Genomic DNA, 12009 nt, shown 5'->3' on the forward strand with positions numbered 1-12009 from the left:
AGACAAATGTCCTGAATCCCTGTGACAGAAGGAATTTGACAAGCAAACTTCTCAGCTGATTTTAGGAAGAAGACCATATCCCATACTGCAAAGGGAGGCAAAAATTCCCATGTCTTTGGTAAACTGACCAAGTGAAAAATCTTTGTGCCTTCAAACCTGGTGCCTGGTTTTGAGAAGAGGAAGGCAGCACACCAACCTGGGAGAGACCAGTGCTACCAGGAGCACCTGGACATATTACTCTGCCTGCTGTCTGTACTCCTTCTGGAGGAGGTAATAATGAAATGTGTCCAGGAGCTGGGTTTTTCAGTGGAAATGAAGGAAAAAAAAAATCCACATTGGTTCTGCTGCATGATCAGCAGATACACTGAAGCACAAGATTTAAATGGTTTAAAAATGGTGCTGAAAAAACTACCAGCCCATTCAAAATCAGCATAGATTTGAACCTCTTTCATATTGAAGGGTTCATATAACAAGCTGAAGTTCCATTCTCCTCATTTTCATATTTTGTATAGCAGGGCACTGCATTTATAGGCTTACCAAACACTGCCATAAAACACCACATATTTTTTAGTCTTCTCTCCAGTTTGAAACTACTCAGCTGGATTAAAAATGTTACAACTCCTAGCTTTAACATATTGTGACTCACTGTCAGGCACTTGTACTTGTATCAATATTATTCCTAAATTTAAATTATCTTTGTTGTGCACATAACTCGTGTGACAGACAAGCTGTTCACTCGGTCACCCTAATAGCTGTTAGCATATAGCAGCCCGGATCAAGTCAGTGATATCTGGAAATAAACAGTTTGCAATTATACATCTTTGTGGGGTTAAAATCGTGTCTCAGGCCTGATCTTCTCTTATTTATAACTAAGAACTCTAGCACACAGAAAAGTCAGGGATTTTTGTTATTCTGGATGAGGTATTTCCCTGGCTGGAGCAGAGGAAAGTGTACTTTTCCTCTTTCAATATGCTGATGATTACTTAGCTGATACTAATTCAATGTGTTTTAAGAGGAAAGCAGCTGTGATCTACAGCTCTAGCCAGTCCAATGGCTTCAAGTACATTTACATAAAAAAAGTTCATATATTTTATTCTTTTTATTGAAATATAACTTGACAGATTTGAATTTATAAAAAGAGTACCTAGGCTTTCCTAAATAATAATAGTAACAATAATCTAAAAAAAACTTCAAAAATAATTTGCAAAATCTTGCTCAGTCATAATGTTCTAAATCTGAATTAATGTCAGGAAAGGTGAATTAACAGACTGAGATTACTTTGTTTTACATTTCTGCATGCTATGAGCTTCCCTATTTGTTAATGCTTTTTTAATGCTGCATCTGTCCATTCAATAATATCTCCAAGTGTGATGTTACACAGAAATGTGATACCAGCATGTAGAAAGAAAAATAAAGACACAAATAGATATCTGATACAAAAAATACACATTATGTATATATTTTTTCTTTTCTTAGAGATACTAGCATTGGTCACAGCAGCATACAATGTATACCACTGAGTAAAAGGGGATAGAGAAGGATTTGCAAACTCAAAGGCAAGTGCTGTATCAGAACTTGTGTCCATACAGGAGATGTCTTCTAGTGCTGAAAAGCTTAATTGCTGAAATGAAATTCAGAAGAGGTCCTGAACCCATATTAACTCAGCCCAACTGAAGCCCTGTCCGTGTGCTAGTGCTGAGCCAAAATCATGCCAGGAACTGTGCTGGATCCCTTGACAGTTCCCAGACCATGCCCAGGCCTTGGCCAGTGCCCCACATTGGCACAGCGAAATCAGTCCCATCCCACTACCTCAAAAAAGTCAATGTGGTCCCTCCTGTGAGAGTTAGATTTGGCCTTAGGCAGATAATTTTATTAACATTCAGGAAATGACAACATAAGCAAAAATAACCCCAAAGAAAAACAAAAAATTAGAAACTTGAAAATGAAACATATGCTTGCAGATTCATTGCAAAAGCAAACTGAAGCAGAAGTTGCTAATACGGTTTTAGTACTTTGTGAAGGTGCCAGCTGGATGGATGATAATTTTTCTACCCCTGCAGGGCATCAAAGCTTTTATAAAATCATTCTTTTCACACATATTAGCACTTAGCTTATTAAAACAGATGATACTTTTTTTTTTTTTGTTTTGTAAAGATGCCTGGGAGTGTCTGGAAATATAAAATCTGAGAGTTAAGTCTTATTTTGACCAGCCAGCCTAACAAACAACAAACACTGACATGACATACCATGGCTGAGAGTCTATGTTATGGGACCTTCTGTGACTGCCACAACTGCAGTGTCACAGTAAAGGCTGTGAATTGCTGTTATGAAAACATTTGCTGTAACTTGCATAATTAAATTAAACTGCCAGCAAAGCTTCCTAAAATACTTAGGAGATGACACAAATAAATACATTTCAAAGCCTATATTATGTTCCAGAATTAGTTTTGTAATAAATTCCATTTCACAGTGCTAGAGATGACTTCTTTTCCTGTTCAAATTCCTATGTAATTGTGACTGAGATAATTGTCATGTAAACTGAGCCCAGCTTTTATTTTACATATATTTTACATGTGTAGTGCCTTAAATTTATACAGAAGGTACTATTTCAGCTGCCTACAGTCTCCCCTTCAGCCAATTAAGAAAAGGACATAATAGACATAAATTAGTAGTCAGAACTTGAACGAACTGAAATGTGATCATTTCTAACAAAAAGATGAGGAATCAGGGCAAAGGAATGAATGGAACAAGGCTGCAGAAGTTATCAAAGCTGAAGAAAATGACTGCGTGTACCTTGAGGATGAGGATTACTCTAAACTTGTAGAAGTCAGATTAGAAATTTGAAAATGAGTTTGAAAATTCAGTAATTGTTTATAAATGTCAACTTCAAGAAATTAGACGTCTTACACTGGAAATCCATAAAACAAAATTCTGAAAGTCATTCTGCAGAAGTACCAGCCAAACCCACAGATGTACCTGGCATCTGTGTACTCCTTCTATATACCAGCAGGCAGGGATATGTAATTAATTCTTAATTTTCTTAATTTAGCAAAATTTGGTCGGCAGTGCAATCCACAAACCACACCAATCCAATCCTCTCCATTAACAAATTAAAATCAAAAGATGGAATATAATTGGACTACTCACAGTGGGAAAAATTACTGTTTCAAATAATAATATTAGACCAATTTTATTTATCCTCTAGCACTTAAGTTTCACACAGAAAATATGAGCAAAAAAAAATTATCAACAGAGAAGAATATCTAAACAGCTTGCTGAACACCATCAAAGTCCAGCTTATCCCTCCTGATGTAGTAGTGATACAAGCACACCTTGCAAGGCTAGTTACTTACATCAAATAACTTCTCTATGTACATTTCCTCATTGACCTTTTCTCGAAGGATATCCTGGTTTTGCCGAACAAACATAATGTAGGTGTCTGCTAGATCCATTCCTGGTTTCTGTGAAGAAAAAAAGTGAGGGGAGAAAGTAATGGGAACAGAAGAACAAACCCCTCAAAAACTGAGACTTAAGCATAATGAAAACAAATGTTACAACGTTCATAGATGTACAAACTGCATTAACAATACCTTCTGTGAATTCTGGTTAGTTAACATGTTAACGAACTTTCACTATCAAGGTAGTTCTACATGTTTTAATTTATGGAAGCTCTGAGTCATAAATCTACATTGCCATATGCAGTTGAATCAAGTCTTGGCTCTGGAAACATCAGTGCCAAACTCGGACATCTTCCCCTGTTTTTGATAGTGAGGCTTTCATAGATAGCTACTCCAGCCCAAGTGTGGAGATCCAAATCCTGCTATCACATTCAGAAAATACTTAAAAAAGCATTCAGCTTCTTTTTCACTGCCTAAGATTTCTTCTAATTTACTTCCAGTGTACAGCTGAATTTTGTGTTTGACATTAGCTTCAACTAACTGCAATTCAAACTAAGCTCAAGCACATCCCTGAGAGCAATGGCATAAAAAGGCAGTTTTGAGTGTAGTCCTGCTTATATTTTGTAAACTGTTGCATTGGTGCAGTCAGCCCAGAGGATGGCTAGGGGAGGAGCAAGGACCAAAATTTTTCCCTTCCTGTACCAATGGAAGTTCTGTGTGAATATCAGAGCAGGCATAATTTCTATACCACACCCCCTAGGACATGGTGTGTGTGTGTGGCACTACAGCTGTGCGGGCACAGCGGTGGCTGAAACTGCTCTCTCCTCTGAACCGCTCCAGAATCCAGCTGGGATTTCTGGACCTCTGTACTCACGAAAAGTTGTTCCACAATAACACTCCTAACAGCCTGCAACGTGCCCTTTCCTGGCAGTGTATGCAAAGCTGCTAAGGAGTTCACTTTCTTCTAACGGGAACCAAGAATGCACACAGGCACTCTGAGAAGTCTTCTGCAAATGCCCTCTATATGAACGAGCTTGTTAAAGTATTACTTACTCCCAAACAGTAGTTTATAATGTTCTTGGCATGCAAAAGAATGTTAAATTCTGTAATACTTTATAGTATCAGTTTTATAGTATTATAGTATATAGTATAGTATTATAGTTTTAACATGGGCCTTAAAATTTGTAGAGGATGTAGATTTTGCTAAGATAGAATAATTAATAGTTCTAAGGAAGAAGGACAAAAGCAGTTATACTCAGCCCCTGAATTCCCAAGCATAAGACATGTCTATTTCTTAGAAACTGTTATTGTCTGAAAATAGGACATGAACAACACAGTAAAATATTTAGCATACTTTAAAAGCATGTATGCATGAACATGCTCATATAGTTAAAATATTAATATATTATTTTATATTTAGGCTTCCTTTCTAGTCTGCAAGTGAGTATTCAACTGTTTTTCTTATTTCTTATTATCTTGTATGTAATATTTTGTTATTTATATGAACAGGTCTGAGCACAAGAGGGAAGGAGAGGTGCAACATGTCCATACTAAAACTAGTCCAGAAACTGCTGTCATCTTATTACAGTAACAGGATGACAACATTCTTTCTTCAATGCTGCAGTGAGTGAAACCTCCTGGCTTATGAGGTTCAACTCTTTTTACCCTGAATCTACCACCGAAATATAGAGGAATATGTTCCAAAATAAAAAGATTTTCTTTTTCATTTATACACGTGCATATATGGCAGTTTCATTTTTCAAAAGTAGCCATTAAATGTAGAATCATGGCCAGCTTAGATGCTTGTAGCATTTCCAAAACTCAGAGTGAAAAACTGAAATATCTCCTACATTTGGACTGGTCATTCCAGAGGCAATGAAAGCTTATTGCAAAAACTTATCCCATCTATATATGTTTAGATAAAACTCTTAAGAGGAAAGCAGGACCACTGATATTTATATCTGCATTACACACCTAAATCCTAAGCATAGAATAAAAAATCTAAGACTTCAATAGACAAAACATTTTCTGTTGGAAAACCTGATTTGCAGAAATTAATAAATCTTCTTCATAAAAAAGTACCTTCACTATAATGTGATAGAAATTCTTAAGATAAACTAGAAAATGAAGCAGATTTAAAACAGAAAACTCCATATTTTGCCTTAGCATACTCTTTGTGATGGCACAAGAGAATACAATCAGTGTTGAAACCTTATGAACTTTCTTAAACCTGATACAGAATTTATAGGAATTAGACTAGAAATAACTTGGAGGAATAATGGAAAGATATTTTGAAATATTTTTAAAATATTTAAATGTTTTGAAATCTCCAGAGATAGGTGAAGGAGATAATCTAGTAAATGAAAGGCTCTCTGTAGTTCTTGAAGATATACATTCAAGTGTATTAATGAATCTTCCACTGAATTCTAAAACTTAGTGGTTCTGCAATTAATACAATATTTTCTTTTACTAAGTTCAATAAAAAATGTTCATCTTGCAGACAGCCAAAGCAAAAAAAAGTAACATTTCCCATCAGCATTAACTCCCTTATCTTTGAGATGTTTACCTAGTCTTGAAGCTGTGACATATGGGAATTTCACACCTAGTGAATATATTTTCATGTAGCTTGTGGTACAGGACTGTAATCATTAAAAGAATATACACAAGTAAGAGTAACTGCAACAGCTGGTGACATTTACCAATTAGAATTACAGTTCTTTTAAACACTTCATCCTTCTTAATGTGTGCAGGATAATTATCTTTGAAATTGCTGTGGAAAAAAAAATTAATTTTCCTTTTAAACAGTGTCTGACTTCAGTAGAAGTAAGTCTGGGTAAGGCAGATTATCAATATTCTGAAGTATGTCTGTTTAAACCTTACCAAAATCACTGAAGGTTAATCATCTTTGCTCATAGTGGGCAAAGTACACATGCATGAATTGAATATATTTGTTTTCTCCAAACATGGGGAAAAAGAAAAGAAAACTATTATAAAAATCAAAATAGCTTTAATGCTGTATATTTAATGTTCTAACTTTTTTTAATAGGGATTATGTAATATTTGGTAACCTTTGATAACACTATTCTTTATTGATCTGCTTTAAATTATTAAGCATCAGAAAAAACCCAAGTTAACACAGAATTAAACAAACAAACAAACAACAAGAAGTTTCATGTGCCTTAGAAAACAAACAAATAGAAACAGAGATATATTTTAAATAACTGTCACAGGGGGCATTTAATTGAAAAGACTAAAGCATTCCAGTCTCCACAGCCATACTCCATAAAAAAATCTTCTCTGAATCTCTGGCAGAACATCTGCTGAAGTTAATGAGAGTTATTTACACATCTTTGGGAGAAAAATGTAACCTGTTATGTTATCCAGGTAAATATAAATAAAATATTGTGTGAAAGTTTCCCCAAGAAAAAAGGTGGGTTTTTTATGATAGAAAGTTATTTTAAGTTTGTTTTATTCAGAACAGCAGACAAGCTGTTTTGCCTATCTGAAAATGAAAGAGAACCAGACAAAGAGATGAATAGAGAAACTGGAAACACAAAGACATCAAATAAAATACCAGGAAATTAAGAGTTGTAAATAGGGTTACTTTGTCGCTGGTTACACAAGTAACTGAATACGCTGGCGAGTGAATGAGTTTAAACAAGGGTGTAGGCTTCAGCACATTCTTTTTTAGGGTTAATCACTAGTTAACCTGGCAAGATGAACATGCTGTTTGGGGAAAAAAAAATTTAAAATCCTTGTTAATTATATACTGCAAGTGCTCTTACTTCCTGCTGCTGCACCTAATCCCACAGGTGCAGGTTGTCCCTTACTATTCACTGGTAGGTGGGTCCTACTGCCAGGCTCTTTTACATAGCAATAAATTCAGATAAAGAAGAAACAGCCTTGTTTTCCCCACTTGAACAGGAAAACAGTATCACAGTGTCTATTTAACATGGTGGCAAATGTTAAATGTTAAAATATATTATTTGTTTCCAAGATGATGTAGAAGCTGTTTTATGAATGACATGCATGGCTCCCACAGGCAATATTTGCCTGAAGCACTTAGTGAAATTGCCTTAATTTGCAGTGATTTAAATATTTTGCTGCTGAAAGATTGCAGTGGGTTTAATGTTGCCACTAATATTAGGCATTTTCCTACAGGCAAGATACACCTAAGTTTCCGAACAGCATTTTGCAACACAACAGTTTGGCATAAATCTCAGTGAAAATCAGTACATTTGTAATACTTGAGTTATGTTTATTCTCACTTTGGCTTTTGTCACAGAACATTTCTTAGCATTAGGGAGTATTAAATGAACTTACTTAATACAAAAACTAGAAACCAGCCTCAACCCACTACACTAGTTTTACTGAGTTGCTGTCCTGCCAAGGCATTAATGTTTCAAAGATGAGAACAGATGCTAGACTAACCATACAATAACAAAATCCATCCAGTTTTCTGTTTGCTCTCCTCTCCACCTCTTTCCCCTCCCTTGCATCCTGGAGGGAGTCATTTCAACTACAGCATGGTTGTAACAATGCAATGAAAAGGAGAGATGAGCTGGAGGGGGCTATTGTGAGGAACACAGGAGCTCCTTATTCAGTGGCCACCACAAAATGAAAAAGCATGTTGGAAAATTTCACTGCCTGTAAGTTCTTCTCTAAATACTGCAAGGCTCATCACTGGGGTATGGAATTACAAAATTAAAATATCATTAAAATACTTTTGGAATAAAAACTACTTGTATCCATGGCTAGATCATCATCCCCATATTTTCTTAGAAAATTAAATACATAAGCCAGGGAGGAAGGTGCACCATTTGCATAATCAGTCTATTATAGAGGTAACATTTTAATTTCACATGGTTATAAAGAAATTATTTTGTTTAAATGAAAAAAATGCAAAGCATTTTGTCTCCCTTAAAAAAATCTTCTTTAAAAGAAACAGCAAATTTGGCAAGGAGGAGATTGTGTATTTTGAGAAGTCTCATGGAAAATTTAAACTGGTTCTGCAAGCATTTACAAAAACACCTTTTCGTATACATATAGTTTCATTGCATTCATGGGGAAACACAGGCATGCAAATGTCTGCACCAGGATTTTGACTCTTAGTGAAAAAACCACTAAAGCTCCTATGAAAAAAATTTGGTATTAAAATATGCTTTTTTTCCTCCATAAAGTTGTATTTTACCATGCTATATTAGCTTTCCTACTGATTAGTAGTCATCCTTCTGATTGCTATTTAAGAGGTATCTCAAAAGTAATGTTGACTTAAAACAGATGCTGCAGGGCTTTCCCTCCAATTCTACAATAGCTTGTTTCCACAGACTGGAAAACAGAAGGGCCAGTTCTCAGGTCTGGGTATACAGAGGAGGAGGAAGCCAGGAGAAGCCCTAAGTGTAAGGATAATACCCTTTCTGTGGTCTTTTTATAAAAATAGAGTTCTAAAAGAAAATCCAGCTTAAAAATGACTAGCATCGTATGGCCACACCTGAAAAAACAATTATTCCTCTCAAAAAGATTTTTTGCTTCTTAAAATCAGCTAGATGAGGCCATGCAGTACAAGTGTGATATCTGAAAATGAAGGTATCTGGAAGGTCCCCATGTGTGTCTGCCTGGTAGGGGGCAGAGTTCCTTCTCTGGCCTCTGCAAGACCCCATAAGTCAAATGCTGGCACATGTGTGAGGCCCCTTTTCGTACCTTTGATCCCCACATAAAGGCAGGGAGAGGGCTGGCATTGTGTGAGCTGTGCACTGCTGTCAGCCCTGGCTCCCTCCAATGGCCCCTCTGCACTGGCTATGACAGGTGGCCCATAGGAAGAGAGGGAGGATTAGGTTCCTTCTGTGCCCTCTGAGTAACTGGCATAGATTACTGGCTCCTACAAAGGGATTCAAACATACCTTTCTGAACAAAAAGCACTATATACATGAGCATGTAACTGGATGCTCAATTTGTATGAGTAATTGCTCTGGTTGTATTTGTCAATGCAGCAAATGTGTGTGGAAATGACCAGCCAAAGACACGATTGTTTGTATGCAAAACTGACTTACATGATGAGAAATTGAACACAATGAAATTATCTACATGATTAAGGAATAATAATCATTTGAGATTAACAATATACTTTTTTTTTATCCTCAATTTTACTGCATTCTTTCCCTATTCTCATTAATTAACTGGCTTTGTGAACAGAATATTAAAAAAAGGAAATATATTAGGTTGTACTTCTACATCTCCTATGGATTGCTTAGACTTTAAGAGAAACTAACAAAGGATTACAGTGGATTTAGATGAATTGTCTATTTAAATCAGCTTCTGCATTCCCAGTTATCAAAACATAGCATGAAAAAGAGAACCAACGTCATCCCTCGAGCACTACTTGTAACATTTGTGTTATTTTCCTCCAAACATTTGGTTTCTTCCATTTGCACAGCAGCCACATTTTTTTCCACTGCAGAGCCTTGCATACTGTGACAATTACCAATAAGCTGAGCATAACAGCAACTAGATTTTTTCATTATTATTTTTAGGAAATCACAGGATATCATTGTTGTTCTTCCTAGTCTGGGTAATTCTGCACTGTTGCTATTATTTCTGTTGGGGTTTCAATTGCCAAAACATACGTAGTGTCCATACAGCCCTCTATGCAGAGCTGGGGAAAGCAATGAGAGCTCCTTGGCCCTTCATATGTCCCACTTCTTGAAGGGCATTCTGAAAAATTGAGGCTTACGTTCAATGTTTTCTTAAACAGTTAAAAAACCCCATAAAACCACTTTTTTCGTCTTCACTTGGTTGTAATTAACCATAATTCTCTAGCAAGAATAATGAATTGAGGGGTAGACAGCAAGGGTAGGTAGCATTTTTACCAACCTATCTGCCAAATGAACCACAAGTCTGTGTCTATCTTTCCAACCCTGGTCCTGAGAGATTGACAGATGCTGTCTAGGGAATGTGCACCTTTGCGTCCAACTATTTACTGTCTAAAGCCTCTCTCAACATTAACAGAATTAACCTGTACCTCAAAATGACTAAAAATCCAGGAATGCCTTCCCTACTTTTGAATAATTTACTATTTTTATTTAGTTTTATTTAACTTTTTTATCCCCTTTACCTCTTATCCTCCCTCTAAAACATTTTGCTCAGTACTACCTTCATTTCTCCTGACATCTTTTTTGCCTAGTTAGCTTCTTTTTATTTCAGTACAAACCAGCACATTTTTCACTCTTTGCAAAATCCTTTGCAAAATTTTCATTCAAAGATGAAAAACTCTGTCAAATCCTCACACTCAAACAACCCCCCCAAACACCTTGTCCCCCCCAGCCCTCCTGCTTTCTCCCCCAGATGCACCAAGGGGTCTCACCCTGATGGAGGTGGGGCACAGGGGCAGAATGCCATTGTCTAACACGTGCAAGTCTGCACTTATTTGCAACTACATCAAAAGAAAGGGCCGACTGTGGTCAGTTTAAGTAACTTTCACACAGGCAGCTATATGGTGAGAAAGAAGAAGAAGAAGAAAGAAGACAAGAAGAAATTTTACAACATATTAGGTCAAAATAAAACCATGAGGCATTTAATTAGCTTCAGTGCAGGCTTGCTAGGTCACTGTCACACTAGCAAGAGCTCAGGGTACATTCCTCCCTGTGGCTGCCCCTCACTCCACTTCTCACTTCAGCTGTGAGCCCAGGTGATGACCTTGTGATGTGACGGCTTTCAGCCTCCTCTTACAGCTGGGATTTTTTGCTTTGACATCTGGAGATTTTAGGCCCTATTCAGACTGGACAGCTGCTGTCAGTAAGGGCTCTTGGCCTCAACTGCATCTTCACAACAAAAGAATGTGAAGAAGGAAAACTAACCCCCAGCCTATGAAAACCTTTCAGTCCAGGTAAAAAGACCTCCAGAATTTGAAAATCTTTGCCTGGTCAGATCCACAGCTTCCCTGAAGCACAGTTTACATTTGTAGTTTACAGCTGTGGAGCTACAGTGCAGTTGAAGTGCTTGGGGAAAGGTGTGTGAGAAAGCTGGGAAGTGAAGATATTGTAACAATGCAAGGATCTTGATAGCCTGTCAATAAAGTGGTGCTTTCTTCAAGCCACACCATCCAGTGAATGTGAGAAGGGCAGTGGGGCTCCAGCAACCTCTCCCTGCTCGTCTCCCTCTTCCTCTGGAACAGTGGGTGCATCCCTGTGGGACTGATTTGCAATATTCCACAGAGCTAGTGGCAAACGTATTTTTCAGTCCCCTTTTTCTGGTGAGCTTCAACATCAGTGTATCCAGGCCAATAGTAAAAGATTTCGATGTCTCCTCCTCATAGATATGTAATTTGGAGAGTTTTCCATATTACCTGAAAGAAGCCAATGAATTTCTACTCTGTCCACTAATTTTTTCTTTAGGTCTTTGAGTTTTAGGTTACTCAACAAGGACCTTTTGACCTTTTGTGGCAGCTACACAGCACAATATATTAACTAAAGGTAAACTAAACTGTATTTGATATGAGGCCACTCCTTTGAATGAAAGACAGCCTGCTTTTATCTTTTTTATAAAACAAAAGAGCACTTACAAAGGTAAAAAAAACCTAGGCAAAAAAAAAATCTGAAAACATTATCTGAAAAGA

The 12009-nt window shown here is 36.9% G+C and overlaps 1 protein-coding gene across 4 annotated transcripts in view; it reads right to left on the bottom strand.

Moving 5' to 3' along the window:
- The window catches only part of CADPS2 (calcium dependent secretion activator 2), a 284442-nt gene that overhangs the window by 17908 nt on the left and 254525 nt on the right, over positions 1–12009 (bottom strand). For all 4 annotated transcript variants that reach the window (XM_058806125.1, XM_058806124.1, XM_058806123.1 and 1 more), the window contains one exon: positions 3354–3461. In XM_058806125.1, coding sequence (XP_058662108.1) covers positions 3354–3461 — 108 coding nt within the window. The remainder of the gene's footprint in view (positions 1–3353; positions 3462–12009) is intronic.

Source organism: Ammospiza caudacuta, chromosome 5 (assembly GCF_027887145.1).
Source record: "Ammospiza caudacuta isolate bAmmCau1 chromosome 5, bAmmCau1.pri, whole genome shotgun sequence".
NCBI classification, from domain to species: domain Eukaryota; kingdom Metazoa; phylum Chordata; class Aves; order Passeriformes; family Passerellidae; genus Ammospiza; species Ammospiza caudacuta.